Here is a 15,296-nt window from a genome sequence, read left to right as displayed (position 1 = left end):
GTTTTGTTTCCTTTGGTTTTTAACGTTAAAAGCAACCTTGGAAGCTCTCTAATCTATTTTTTTCAAAAATCAGCAAGGGATGTCAGAATCACCCATAGAATTCTTAGAAGTTCAACATATGTGTGGACCTCCCAGGCTCATTAGGAGTGGAGGTCAGGTATCTGTTTTGTTTTGTTTATAGATGGTTCTGGTACATACTCTGTTGAAAACTAACACTCAGAATCAAACCTTTTAATAGAAAAATTTTAGCCTTGAGATACAGATGTTACCTGTTCAGGAGTCTCGTAGATAGTAAGTAGTACCAACTGGTTTCCATACTAATCATCAGTGATCTCTCACAAAACTTCAAAAGAAACTTCTTACGGTTAACTTATTAGAACTAGGAGTTAAGGATATTTAGTTTTTGTTACTTTATTTCTTTGTAGTGATAAGTATTAGTTTTCTATTTTGGGGTGTTTCCTTTTCTTGAATTGAAGGGCAGCACTGAAGAGTTTTTAAGCTGTGCTAATATTTCAAATCTGTGGGTAGATTTAGCAGCATCAAAACACATTTGAAAACAGTTAACACCTTCTCCAGCTCCTATCATTAAAAACAGAAGAAAGCCACAATAAAAGTAACAAAAAGATTAAGGATCATTTCAGAGGTATGTAAGTACTAATTTGATTGTTCATGCAGAAAGTAAAAATAGAGAACTTGTTTCATTTTATGCATTAATCAAGAATGCCCCTAAGCTATCTATCCCCTAAGCTGACCCTTAGGGAATATGATCCTGGAGAAAACTGCTACTATCGTCTCTAATTACCCCATAAAATGCAATAACTGACAGGTTTACACAGGGAAAATCTTACTTCATTCAAGTTCTGTATACTTGTCTATGAATCCAGAACCACAAAGTTGAACATATTAGCAGACTGAATAAACCCTCCTTTAAAATGTGTGCCATCCAAAAATTCAGATGTCTTACACTTTTTAAGTTTTGATCATAGTTGATCCCATGAAATATATTTTAAAGCAGCTGTGAGGTCCATACTTCAGAGACCTATTGCCCCTAGTTCTTTTGACTATTACAGTGGTGGTATAAAAAGGCTGATAGAGGAGTCCCTTTTTAGTAAGTTTGCTTGTAATTCTCAGCTTCTGTGGGGACGTGATGACTAATGAATGTTTAGTTGTAAGAATTGGAATTGAGGATTTACAGTTATTAGGTAGCAGTGTAATACTCGAATATATGTGAACATCTTGAATAGTTGAGTCTTATGTTTTTATCCAGAGGTTCTCTGTTTCTCTTTTTTTTTCTTCCATTAAAGTTACTGTATTTGTAAAACTCCATGGTATGAAAATACTGTTCGTGTGCATCTTTCTGTTGGTGGACATTTAGTTTGTTTTTTGTTTTGTGCTAAAATAAAAACAAGCATAGTATTATAAAAATTGTTGAATGTTTCTCCCAATTTACATATATCATAGTTTCTCTAAGGGTATTATACCTAAGGGGAATTACTGGGTCATCAAGTGTGTGCATCTCCAAATTTCTTAGATAATGCCAAACTTTTCTGCCATGTGGTTATATCACTTTAGTCTCCACCAGAAATGTTAAGTTCCTGCTACACCTAAAGTTTTTGTCATTCTGGTGAGCATAAAAGGATATCCTGTTGATTCAAATTCGCATGTTTCTGATTATCAGTGAGGTTGATCATCTTTAGCTTTTTCTAAAACCATTCAGTTTACTTCTGTGAAATGTCTTTATTTCATGTCTTCATTTTTCTATCGTGTGGGTTGTCTTTTCTGATTTATAGAAGTTCCTTGGAAGCACTTTGGTTATCAGTGCTTTGAATGTAATTGGTTTGCTTTTTGTGATTTTCTGCATCTAGATGTCAAAGATACCTTCTGGTTTTTGTCTACTAGTTGTAAAGATTTTAAACGTACATATAGAAGTTTAATCTACCTTAAATTGGTTTTGTTTTAAATATAAGTTTTTATACTGGCAAGACACATTTCACTAGCTGTGTTCTTTTTCTTCATGAATTTTATGGCTATACTAGCCCTTAACCTTTTCCAAATAAATTAATAGAATCAACTTGTCAAATGATGACAAAAATGCTCTTGGGGTTTTCATCACAATTGCATTGACTCTATGTACATAATTTGCAATGACAGCTTTCAAATAATTTTCCATGCAAGTTTTATACTTTAAAAAAAATTTTTTTTGAATATAGGGTATTATGGGTGAGGTTGCTATTTAAAAAGGATCCTTTTTAGTGCTAGTAATTTTTAAATGCTACAAACAGAGCTAGGTGCTTTATATATTTAATTACAAAAGGAAAGTACGTAATCTGGAAACTCAGTTGTTAAGTATAAACAGAGTCTCATTTATCTGCTCCCCTTAGCCCTTTTCTGGAGGTGCTCACCATGGTGCCAATCCTGATTCCTTTTCAAACCATTGTCATGTTTGGGAGGGTGAAATACTTGAAATACTGTGGTCATAAACATTTTCACCTTAAATTAAGTCCAGGAGAATTGTATTATCCCTTTATCCTATTAGAAGCTTATCTGAACGTGTAGTTAATACGTAACTGTGTTTGAAACAGTATTGCTAGTAAACAGAACATGGTACTTTTAGAATCAGACACAAATATGGTTGAATCACTGCTTTATCAGGTTTTGTGATTTCAAGCAAGTTACATATTCTTGTATGAAACTGGGATATAAAAATGCCTACCTTATTATTCTAATCAGGCAAATATTTACTGAGAACTTTTCTCACCTATGAAATTGGGATATAAAAATGCCTACCTCGTTATTCTAATCAGGCAAATATTTACTGAGCCCCCTCTGTGCTACCTTGGTAAAATTAAATGGGGTCACTTGAATTAGGTGTTTGGCACGTGAAAGTTGACTTTTTGGTGTTGGTTCCGGTTTCCTCTATTCGAGTAATTTTTTTCAGCCTTGTTACCTCCTTTTTACTTAGAGTCAACACCAGGAGACAAATCTGTATCACATTCTTGCACAACTCCTTCCACATCTTCTGCCTCTGGACTGAATCCCACATCTGCACCTCCAACATCTGCTTCAGCAGTCCCTGTTTCTCCTGTTCCACAGTCACCGATACCTCCATTACTTCAGGACCCAAACCTTCTTAGACAGCTGCTTCCTGCTTTGCAAGCCACCCTGCAACTTAATAATTCTAATGTGGACATATCCAAAATAAATGAAGGTAAATTTTCATAGTAACAGTTTTTTTAATTCATTTGCATTGTGCAGAATTCTGTGATTAGTAAAATCCCCAGCTTAGGAATGGTCTTTGTTTCATTTTGAAATTCACATTTGAGCTTCATTCTTTTACATTTATATCCCCCATTGTTTAAGGCCTTTGGTATTGTAATTGAGTTAGCAATACTTGGATTTTTCTGTATTTTTTTAAGACTTGGCTTTGTACCTGGTAGTTACTGGAAATAAGCTGTTCTGTCTGCGTAATATGTATGGTAAATTTTTTTTAAGTTAAACAAAGAGCATTTCCCAAAACTGATATAAAAACACTTGAATTCTAGCATATTTCAAAAAACCTCTTGTAATTCATTATTTGGACTATTAAAAATAGGCTAATTACTCAAAGTAGGAATTCAGGTAGTTCCTTAGAATACTTGAAAAAAAATTGGAGATGGGAGGTAATGGATAAAATTTTATGTTTTTCCTAGTTAATTGCATTGTTAATTCCAACTTTGCTTTTCAGTATGCTGCTAAATTACTTACGGAGCCACCTCAAAGAAGTCTGAATAAAAGTGCATGTAGTTTTAATTCACAAGCCATTCAAATAGTCCTAAGAGCATTGCAAAATTTTGACTTGGTGTACATTGTCACATAATATATTTAAGAGTAGTGTTAAGTGGTTAAGTTCTTCCCTTCCCTTAAAAATGGAGCTATTTCAGGCTAGTTGGTCAATAATTCTGGGGTTTTTTGTACTTTTCTGCATTTTGGTTTTATTCTTTTAAGGTAACTATGCCATTGTCCTACATGATAGGTACATGTTTTACTAGGGAAAGTGGGGCTTTTAAACAGTTTATAAAGAAATGATAGCATAAGAAATGTCAATAATAAGAGATCTTGTGCTCTGAAAATACATGCTGTTCTTAAATTACCCAGCTTTTTAATGTCTGTTTTTAAAAGGTGGTTGTTGCTGGGTTTGAGTGGTCAGCTTGTCTAATAAAGCATTCGCATGAAATAGCTACCATTTATCCAGTGAATTCCATGTAACCTAAACCCTTTTAGGTATCAGTGAATAGGTTTCAGGTATAATCAGGAGTTACAGGGGGTTCCTGGGTGGCTCAGTCATTGGGCATCTGCCTTCGGCTCAGGTCATGATCCCAGAGTGCTGCAGTTGAGTCCCACATCGGGCTCCCTGCTCAGCCATTTTATTACTCTTATCTTCTAGATTTCTTTTTTGAGAGTTCTAGTTTGAAACACTGCAGTTTCCCCTGGGGGGTTTTTGAGTTTTCAAGTTGTTACTAATGCCGTAATATGCTACTCTTGTGTTTTTATCTTAATTTAAGATATGTTTTTAGTTCTTACAGCAGCTGTGACACAAGCCTCATTGCAGTCTATAATTCATAAGTTTCTTACTGCTGGACCATCTGCTTTCAACATAACTTCTTTGATTTCTCAAGCTGCTCAGCTCTCTACACAAGGTATTCATTTTCTTAGGTATCGCTAGAATTATATATTGATTTGGAGGGGGAGTCATAGCAAATTTTTTTTTAGTCTTTGAAGAGATTAGCTATAATGATTTGATGTTTGGTTTTTTTTTTTAACACCAGTATTTACAGTACTTTGGGGGGGGGGGATGAGGCAAGCATTGACATTTATCTTGCAGTATTGCCATTAAATCTGTAATATATGTTTAATTCAGAATTTGTCAGTGAAATAGTTTACTCCATAAACCGATATGTTCTCAATCTTTGTGAAACATTGAATATATTTTAAGAGTTGAAGTTTGGTTCAGGCTTTATGTTTGGTAGTTTTTGACCAGAGGATACAGAAATGCTCAAGTCCTTTCTTAAATTAGCTATTTTCTCTTTTTCTTTGAAAGCATCCAATGGAAAGAGACATACATGGGAACAAAGGAGAAATGAAAAGGTCACTTGGACTTGTCCCCCAACCCAGTTCAGAAAACTGATAAACTTAGCCAGGAACACTTGTTCTAAAATTGAAATATAATAGTGAAAAAGACTCAACAACCCTCTGGTGAACCTCATGAGACAGGAGATAAAGGCCTAAATGTAGAATGAAAAAGAAAATAAGAGTGGTGACGATGCCTTCCATGTGAGAATAGGTTCAGGCTTACCTTCTTGCTTCAGCCTAAGAAAGGGGTTGGGGAGGCACACATTGGGTGTGCTTGGTTCTGATCCACAGCTCATTTAGTCTGTGTGGCCCCAGTGAGTATTTCAGATTCTGACTTGCTCAGATAAGTGTTCTCTTTGGGGTTCAGGCGGCATGTGGAGAGATGGAAAGACTTGTGCACATATATTACAGAAGTTTTGGGTTCTTTGAAATTAATTGCTTCACTTTTTCACAGCCCAGCCATCTAATCAGTCTCCAATGTCTTTAACTTCTGATGCGTCATCCCCAAGATCGTATGTGTCTCCAAGAATAAGCACACCTCAAACTAACACAGTCCCTATCAAACCTTTGATTAGTACTCCTCCTGTTTCATCACAGCCAAAGGTATGTTTCCTTTGAGGGAAATTTGGAAAAGAAAGCACTCACTTTTGGAAAAACAAGAAAAAAAAGCCCTTGTCGAGAATGTAGTAGTGGTGGAATGAATGATGGGTGAGAATAGATGCAGGTTAGCTTCTCAGTAAATTGAGGGGGGCTAGAGGAGGGAATTGCATCTGCCACTTATTATTATTAAAGATTATATTTATTTGAGAGCAAGAGAGAAAGCAGAGCAGGGTGGGGGGGGGTGTGGTAGAGGGACAAGCAGACTCCCCACTGAGCCAGGAGCCAGACATGGGGCTGGATCCCAGGACCCTGAGATCATGACCTGAGCCAAAGTCAGATGCTTAACCGATTGAGCCACCCAGGTGTCCCATCATCTGTGCTACTTTTACACGCTGATTGTTTTCTCTTACTGGCTTTGGGATTTGTGATATGGAGAGTGGGATAAAGAAGGGTATACTAATTGTCTTACTATTTGTAGAATTTTTTAGCTCTAAAAGATAGAGAACAGGTTTTCCAGGGGCTTTTCCTCCCATACTTTTATTTTAGAAATGAGTCCGTTTCTGTGCTAAGAGCTTTATAGGTATTACATTTAACTTCACATCATTAGAATCAACTACTGTTTGCTTCATTTAATAGATAAGAAAATGAAGCCTGCAGTTAAATCTAGTTTTTGTGGTGGACTCAGGATTTGAGGCCTCCGTCTTCCTGAATACAGAACCCATTTTACTAAGCTGTACTTACCTGTGTTTATCCAAGCAAAATCTTGCATGGATGGCTCCCCAGAGCACAGTTCAAAATTGTTGGTCTGTCCTTAACAATGCTGCACTCAGATTTTGTACTACATCATTTGAGTCTTGCCCACAAATTCGTAAGCAAATCCCAGTTACACTCATTCTTTGCTCCGTATACTATAAGCTAAAACATTAAAAGATTTGGAAGTTAGTATATGCAAGTTGCAATTGTTTTTTTTTCTTACTTGTAAATTTAGGAAATTCTTTTTAATAAAAAGTGGGCTATTTAAATCTTTTATGCCAAAGAATTTTTTTTTTTTAAGATTTTATTTTTAAGCAATCTCTACTCAGTGTGGGGCTCGAACTCACAACCCTGAAATCAAGAGTCGAATGCTCTACCTACTCAGCCAGCCAGGCATCCTGCGAAAAATTTTATATTGAAATAAAATCATACACAGAAGCCTTAAAATAAAAATGCATTGAAACATAACTTGAAATTGATGGTAGGCCAGGTCTTCCTGTTGGCTCATCCCTTCCCTATTTAAGTCATTTACCTAAGCATGTTTTAGGGTCAATCTGGATTGGTTTTTTTTTTTTTTTTTTTAATTCTGTGTTAAACGTATTAGTTTATTACACAGTTTCTTGCTGTTTGCCTGCATTTTGATGGGAGAAGAATAAAAATGTGAGTTTCAGCAATAGAAACCTTATTACTAGAGCTTAAAAACTCATCCTCAGGGTGGTATCTTAAGAGTTTAACAATTTAATTGTTTAAATGATGACTAAAAGTGAAGTGCTAATGTTAGTTTTACAGTTATTTATAAAATTAGCATTTCAAGTCCCTTAAGCATATGGCTGTCAATTTTTTGCATATGAAAATTTTTCCAAGTGTTTTTTTTTTTTGTAAAGCGGGCATTCAGTGATACGATGTAAACCTTATAAAAATGTTCTTTATAAAAGAACATGTTCTTTTATGTTCAAGTGTAAAAAAAGAAAAAATCTATCCAGAGTTTTTGGGGAGAATATTAATTTAAAAAAATGAAAAAATGAAGGGGCACCTGGGTGGCTCAGTTGATCAAGCATCTGCCTTCAGCTCAGGTCATGACCTCAGGGTCTTGGAATTGAGCTCAGCAGGGAGTCTGCTTCTCTCTGCCCACCCCCCGCCATGTTCTCGTTCTCTCTCTCTCTCTCTCTCTCTCTCTCAAATCTTTAAAAAAAATTTTTTTAAAACTGCTATTGGAGGATATGACTTATGGCTCTCTGCCTTAATTTGGGGCTTATATTTAAAACTACTTGTTTTCTCTCTCTGTGGCATCTAAATATATATAGTATATATATCCCCACTTGATAATCATGGGCCTCTTGTTCCACTTTTGTAGGGTACCATCTCTTTGAAGACCCCTCCAGTTGAATTTTGTATGGCCCGTAGCTCATTCTCTAATAACCAGTCTATACATTCTCTGCATTATGTGGTTGAAATTTGAGCAGCTGTATTTTTAGGATGTGGTAACATTAGTTTTTATTGATATAAAAGTAACAGTAAATCAAAAGAGGTATTTTGGTGTATTGGAAAGAAAACTGGGCTCAACATTAGAAGTAGTTTCTTGTGCTTTTCTGCTGCTAAGAAAGTAATCGTTACGACCTTGGGCCATTTTATGAAGAAATTAGATCTTAGTCTCAAAACTAGACTCTCTTCTAACTACATGAACTTCATTTGATTCTAATTCTTTAAATCTCTAGATTTTTTAGAGTTTTAAGATTATCCAGCTAGATTTGGAGGTGTCTGTGGATTTGGGAACTTAAATGACCATGATTTACATAATCAGTAGTCTATATCACTAATGTTAATTTTATTATGAAACAATTCAGACAACTCATGTTATCTTAAAAATTACTAAAGAATAAAAGTGCAATGGTGAGCGCTGTGAATTGTCTAAGACTGATGAATCACAGACCTGTACCCCTGAAACAAATAATATATGTTAATTTAAAAAAAGCATTAAAAGCAAAAATAAATTACTAAAGAATAGAAATAATAGGAACTTTTCATTGGTAGTACTTTTGCTTTTATCTAGTTTCCATGGTATTTATGTGATAGAAGCCTATCTCACCAGATTTTGACATTTCAGGTTAATACTCCAGTAGTTAAGCAAGGACCGGTTTCACAATCGGCCACACAACAGCCTGTAACTGCTGACAAGCAGCAAGGTCATGAACCTGTCTCTCCTCGAAGTCTTCAGCGCTCAAAGTAAGTTGATATGTGTTGAAACATTTTTTTCCTTAATATTGCATGCTGCATTGTTTGAATATTATAAAAATATATGTATAATAGAACGTGATCTTGGAAGAATCCATGGATAGCCTAAGTTTTATGTATTAAAAGACTTACAAAGGCAAATCTTATCTACAAGTAGGTTGTTGTCTCTAGTTAGGGAAGCCAGGTTATTTTTGAAGAAAGTGATTCTTTAGAATTTTACTTAGAATGTGATAGGAGTAATAATATGTGATACTTGTACAAAGAGGGCACCTGATTCTGTAATACTTCACTTGTTGGAAATGACCTCATTTTTAACCTCCTCATAGCAGCTTTAGATTTGAGTGTATTGATGAAGCCAAAAATGTTAAATTTAAAACATAGGCTGATATTTCCCAACTGGTATGTGTCAGGTTTTCCTAGTAGCTTCAGCTCTGACCCCCTGTGTGGATTGCTTGTCAGATAGGGCTGTATTGTGTTGTCACGTTTCTTTGTTAATTAACAAATACAACTTTAAAATGATTTTCATTTGATTGATTTTCCTATATTTATTTCTTGCTATGAGGTGGCAAAATAATTCAACTGTTGTTTTTATTGTTTTCTAAACAAGCATTTCAGAACTTATACATCCAAATGAGAGTTGTTCCCTTCAAAATAATCACCTTGGGAAGCTGTCTACTTACTCCAGCAATGTTGCCATTGCTCAGAACATTTTTGGGAAATTCTTCTTTTAAATTGTCTTTAGAGGCTGCAGTATTATTTTAAATATCCTCAGTGTTGAAAACTCTTCATCCTTTGGGAGATTTAGTTTTTGGAAATAACTGAAATTCATTCAGAGCCAAGTCTGGTGAAGCAGGTAGGAAATCAACTTGGGTGATTAAATTTTTGGTTCTCACCACCATATCCCCAAACCCTAGCCCAAACCATTCAGTTTTAGAAGAAGGCAACCAATCTCAGAGTGTTACATTTTTGGTCTTATTTTGCCACTAAACTCATTCATTGCTGTCCAATAAAATGCCTGTATTTTGCTTCACGTTATCTACCCTCTGATTCAATACTTAAACAAAGGCAATAGATTTTTTCCCCTCATCTACATGTATTTAAAGACTGTTCAGTTGTGCCTTATATTTACAACTGTTAAAATGTGACCATTTCTTAGTTACATTCTTACTAGTGTTTCTGGTATACAAAATCAACAGGTCCTGCTGTGGAATTTGGAAAGCACTATTAGTTTAAATTTAACTAACATTAGTGTTACTAAAAGGGCTCTTTTCCCCCCAAAAGTGTGTTAGAGGAATACGTGATATAAATACACTTTGGATTTTAAATTCTGTTTATTTGATGTTAATATAACAAATTTTTCTTAGGAATTTGGATATCTTTAATAGAAGGTATTGACAATTTCTAGGATACCGACTTTTTAAAACATAGTGCACACTCAATTCTGTTTCCTCTTCCAGTAGCCAGAGAAGTCCATCGCCTGGTCCAAATCATACTTCTAGTAGTAATGCATCAAATGCAACAGTTGTACCACAGAATTCATCTGCCCGACCTACATGTTCATTAACACCTACGCTAGCAGCACACTTTAATGAAAATCTCATAAAACATGTTCAAGGATGGCCTGCAGATCATGCAGAGAAGCAGGTATGTTAACATGACTCACAGCAGATGTTTTACGTGTGGATGAGTGACAAAATATAACTTCTACTTCTAGAAAATCTAATCTAGGTCACTGAATTTAAGCTACATTTGAAATAACTAATTTCTAATTAGATTGCTTATAGTTACTCTATAAAATAGTTGGTAAATACTTATTTTAAGGTATTTATGAGATAATATTTTATGGTTTCACATAAAATATTTTAATATAATTATTGTAGCTACCATTATCAAATACTCAGCATTTAGCATGGTGCTGAGTGCTTAATTTTTTCCACTTCTCAAAACTGTTAACCAGGACAGTTAATGAGTTCTCCCATTTTACCGATGAGGCCCTTAGGACCAAATAAATTACATATCAAGGTCACCCAGTTAAAACAATGATGGGGCTCAAAGCCAGTGTGCTTTTTCCACTCAGCCAGCCGCTCTCATAGTTTTAGAACTTCTTCATACAACTACTCTTCTATCTCTCCAGTAGACTAGACCTAGAAGTTAGGAAACAGTTTTGCTTTGGAATGAGGGACCTTTGGACATTCTAATTACTGCCATTGGCTTCTTCTCTCTTTTAGCGGTTTACTGTCTGCAATTTTCTCTTAAGTTCACAGAGATAATGTTATGTATCTTAACGACCCAAGAATACAGTGAAGGTTCTTTTATCAGTGTTACTCCTGAACTTTACTCTGGCTGACTCAGCATCTTTTATTAACTACAAATCATGAGTTCTTCTATCCTAGTGCTATGCAGTACTGAAATTGGAAATACTATTTTCTCCAGAAGTTGAAGGGGGAATTTTTGAAAAGTACCTTCCACCATTAGAGACAGTTTTTTTGGTTTTTATTTTGGTTTTTTGTAAGAAAATCATTTTCCCCCTTAGATTCACTATCATTTTTGTGGATTTAAAGGAGAAGAATTATTCTGTAATCTTGGTATAAAGTTGTACTCAGAAATTTAATTTTTTTTGTATGTGATTGTGATTTATATTTTATGTGATCTTTATTTATCTAACTATAGGCATCAAGATTGCGAGAAGAAGCCCATAATATGGGAAGTGTTCACATGTCAGAAATTTGTACTGAATTAAAAAATTTAAGATCTTTAGTCCGAGTATGTGAAATTCAAGCAACTTTGCGAGAGCAAAGGTAAGTTTTTCATGGACAAAGTTTTTGTCTTAGCATTATAGATCTTAAATCAGACTGAAGAATATAAATCAAATTCATTTCTGAATGTAAAGTTCTCTTTGATATGTCATGTTCCATAACACTGTAACTGCATTACAAAAAATGTATATATTTTAGAGTTGGGGGCAGGGGGAGAGAATCTTCAAGCAGACTCCCTGCTGAGTGCGGAGCCTGACACGGGGCTCTTGTCTCAAGACCCATGAGATCATGACCTGAGCCGAAACCAAGAGTCGAATGCTCAACCGACTAAGCCACCCAGGCACCCCACACTATGACTGCATTTTTATAATTTAACTAATATTCCTGGTAAATGGTAATGGCATCTAGATTTTAGTTCTCTAACGCATGGTAAATGCTTCATTAGACTTTATTCTTAAAAGTCTGTAAGGTACAGTAATACTTAAAAAGTGAAATGTTAGAACACTGTATGTTAACTATATTGTAATCTTTTAAAAAATAAGAATATTTTGAAAAAAATTGTTGGTGGTCCTCTATTGCTGAGCGTACTTATTTCAGTTGAAATTTCAAATCACTATTTACATTGTCTTTGGATCACCTATAGATCCCTTAGAAATTTAGTTGTCTAGCAAGTATATCTATTTTCTCAATTGTTTTCACCTAAACTCTTAACTGTCTCACACTTCTTAGACTAGTATCCTACTCAAGTAAGGCTATCTACATCCCAGTAAATAGTATAGAACCTTTTTAATGCATCTTACAAAATCAAGGACAAACTTTTAATGGCCTCTCACATCCTGTCTATTTAAGTCCCTGGGTCACAAGTAGAGTTAGTCTTAATATGAAACCACAAATATTTAATAAATACCAAGTTGGAATTTATAGTAAACTTGGAAAAGTAAGTTTTTACCTAATCTTTCAATTACTAAACTGTCTGGAGTTATATTGTGAATATCAACTGGGATTTGTTTACTCTAGGATTGCTCTGAAAATACTTCAAACATGCATAAAACTTGACAACATTTTGGCTTAATAAGACAGATGATTTGACTTTTAGGAAATTATTTGCAGCCTCAACTATTGACACAGTGTACACTGGTAAATACCAAGCCACTTTATGATTATGCCTAATTCACTGGTACAGGCAGTAAGTATCATACTTTACAGAAGAGAGAGGTCAGAAGGGGAACAGTTTTATGAAGTTCATGAAAATCTAGTTTGTTTTAAATATGCATGTCAGTTGGACTTTGACTCAGCTCTATTTTTCTGAGCCTATGTTTATATTGAGAATTGTTCTTCAATATGATTAAGCTTCTTGCACCTAGTTAATTCTAGGCTTACTCTGTTGTGGCCTAGAAAACATATGCAGTATAAGTTTGTCTCATATTTAATACCTGCTGCTGTGTCTGTGTGTGTGTCTGTCATACAGCAAACAAACCATATTTTAAATCAATCTTTATAGTCAAATTACTGAGAAATTGTTAGAAAACTAGGAAACATTCTAACTTTTGTTGTCCTAATTCTTTAATAACATCATACATTCACTGGTCATTTTAACTCTAGGCTAATCCATATTTATTCATTTTTAAAGATTTAATTATTTGGGGGGGGGCGGGAGAGGGAGAGAGAATTTCAAGCAGACTCCCTGCTGTGCACAAGAGCCCTCTGGGGCTTGATCTCACGACCCTGAGATCAGGACCTGGGCTGAAACCAAGAGTCAGGACACCTAACTGACTGAGCCACCCAGGTGCCCTTAGATTAATCCATTTTTAATTACTTAGTTTTAATTGTAGTTTACTCATCTTTTTAAAGATATTTTTGTAGTTAAAGTTTTGTTTGGTTTTTCTGTAACATTTATATGAACCACACAAGTTCTAATGCCTTCTTTTATTTTTCAGGATACTATTTTTGAGACAACAAATTAAAGAACTCGAAAAGCTAAAAAATCAGAATTCCTTCATGGTGTGAAGATGTGAATAATTGCACATGGTTTTGCATACAGGAACTGTAAATCTTACTGCCCAATCTTAACATTTTTGAGCTGCATTTAAGTAGACTTTGGACCGTTAAGCTGGGCAAAGGAAATGACAAGGGGACGGGGTCTGTGAGAGTCAATTCAGGGGAAAGATACAAGATTGATTTGTAAAACCCTTGAAATGTAGATTTCTTGTAGATGTATTCTTCACGTTGTAAATATGTTTTGTAGAGTGAAGCCATGGGAAGCCATGTGTAACAGAGCTTAGACATCCAAAACTAATCAATGCTGAGGTGGCTAAATACCTAGCCTTTTACATGTAAACCTGTCTGCAAAATTAGCTTTTTTAAAAAAAAAATTTGGGGGGTTAATTTATCATTCAGAAATCTTGCATTTTCAAAAATTCAGTGCAAGCGCCAGGCGATCTGTGTCTAAGGATACGATTTTTGAACCATATGGGCAGTGTACAAAATATCATGAAACAACTGTTTCCACACTTGCACCTGATCAAGAGCAGTGCTTCTCCATTTGTTTTGCAGAGAAATGTTTTTCATTTCCCGTGTGTTCCATTTCCCTCTGAAATCCTTGATCTGATTTTATCCATTTTTTTAAGGCTCCTCTTTTTCTCCTTTCTTAAGGCACTGTTGCTATGGCACTTTTCTATAACCTTTTCATTCCTGTGTACAGTAGCTTAAAATTGCAGTGATTGAGCATAACCCACTTGTTTGTATAAATTATTGAAATCCATTTGCACCCTGTAAGAATGGACTTAAAGTACTGCTGGGCATGTGTGCTGAAAGTACATTGATTGCTCAAATATAAGGAAATGGCCCAATGAACATGGTTGTGGGAGGGGAAAGAGGAAACAAAGCTAGTCAGATGTGAATTGTATCTGTTGTAATAAACATGTTAAAACAAACAAAAAATTGTTATTTTTCTTTTCCTTCGGTCAATGCATATTAGAATTTGAACTACCTGGGGATTCTTTATCAGAACTATTCTTGTTGAATATTTATACTTAATTGAAATAATTCCTTAAGGGAGGTTTTGTTTAAAGCATATTAACAGGGAATTGTGTATAAGATATTTAATGAAATATGAAATTCAACAAGAATGATTAAGTCATTTCCCAAGTGGTTGTCATTTGTTATAAACCCTGGTTTAACTTGTCTTGCTATTATGACATTTCATTTTGAAGGATGTTTGTGTTGTAGCTAACTGTTCAAGTCTGGTGCTGACTGCTGTTCTTAGCCATCACAAAACGCTAAATTTGTGTAATTGGAGCTTCCTTCTGTTATCTGGAAATGGTGGGAAAGCTCAGCTTTGTATATTGTTTCCTAAAGTATATTAAAATAAAAAAAGAAACTATTGCTACTATAAAATTACCTTGGCTTTTTTTTTCTTTCCTAAATTTTGGTCACATGGCCTTAGCATGACACTGCCAGTATTATATCAAATCACAAGGGTTTCTTTATGCAGAAAATTTAAATTTCAAAATCTTACCCGATCTAGAGACTTTTTTTTTTTTCCCTGTTGAAGCAGATGTATTTATGTGCTTTCAGAACTGCCAGCACCAAGGGCTTACTTTGTGATGTTAGACGTTAATGTTACTGCATTTTTGGATATGAAAATTCCAAAATTGCTCTTGTGCTTTAAGCATATTTAAAGTATAGATGATAATGCTCAGACCTTTCAATAAACTTTAAAAAGTAAAATGTAAGTGATAGTATGAATGATACTTTCTACAATACAAAAAATGTTCCAGTGTAATTAAGAGGAATTAAAATCTTATACTGGAAACTGGGTTTTTTTTTTAATTGTAACTTGAGCAT

General features: G+C 34.8%; 1 protein-coding gene across 8 annotated transcripts in view; it reads left to right on the top strand.

Annotated features, from left to right (window-relative positions):
* Positions 1 to 14,841, top strand: part of WAC (WW domain containing adaptor with coiled-coil) — an 83,804-nt gene extending 68,963 nt beyond the window's left edge. For all 8 annotated transcript variants that reach the window (XM_027595807.1, XM_027595805.1, XM_027595804.1 and 5 more), the window contains 7 exons: positions 2,963 to 3,208; positions 4,554 to 4,676; positions 5,564 to 5,712; positions 8,567 to 8,685; positions 10,152 to 10,338; positions 11,365 to 11,492; positions 13,388 to 14,841. In XM_027595807.1, coding sequence (XP_027451608.1) covers positions 2,963 to 3,208; positions 4,554 to 4,676; positions 5,564 to 5,712; positions 8,567 to 8,685; positions 10,152 to 10,338; positions 11,365 to 11,492; positions 13,388 to 13,457 — 1,022 coding nt within the window. In that variant the 3' untranslated portion in view covers positions 13,458 to 14,841. The remainder of the gene's footprint in view (positions 1 to 2,962; positions 3,209 to 4,553; positions 4,677 to 5,563; positions 5,713 to 8,566; positions 8,686 to 10,151; positions 10,339 to 11,364; positions 11,493 to 13,387) is intronic.
* The last annotated feature ends 455 nt before the right edge of the window (positions 14,842 to 15,296 follow it).

Source organism: Zalophus californianus, chromosome 9, assembly GCF_009762305.2.
Source record: "Zalophus californianus isolate mZalCal1 chromosome 9, mZalCal1.pri.v2, whole genome shotgun sequence".
Classification (NCBI taxonomy): domain Eukaryota; kingdom Metazoa; phylum Chordata; class Mammalia; order Carnivora; family Otariidae; genus Zalophus; species Zalophus californianus.
This window is presented reverse-complemented; position numbering and strand designations above follow the sequence as displayed.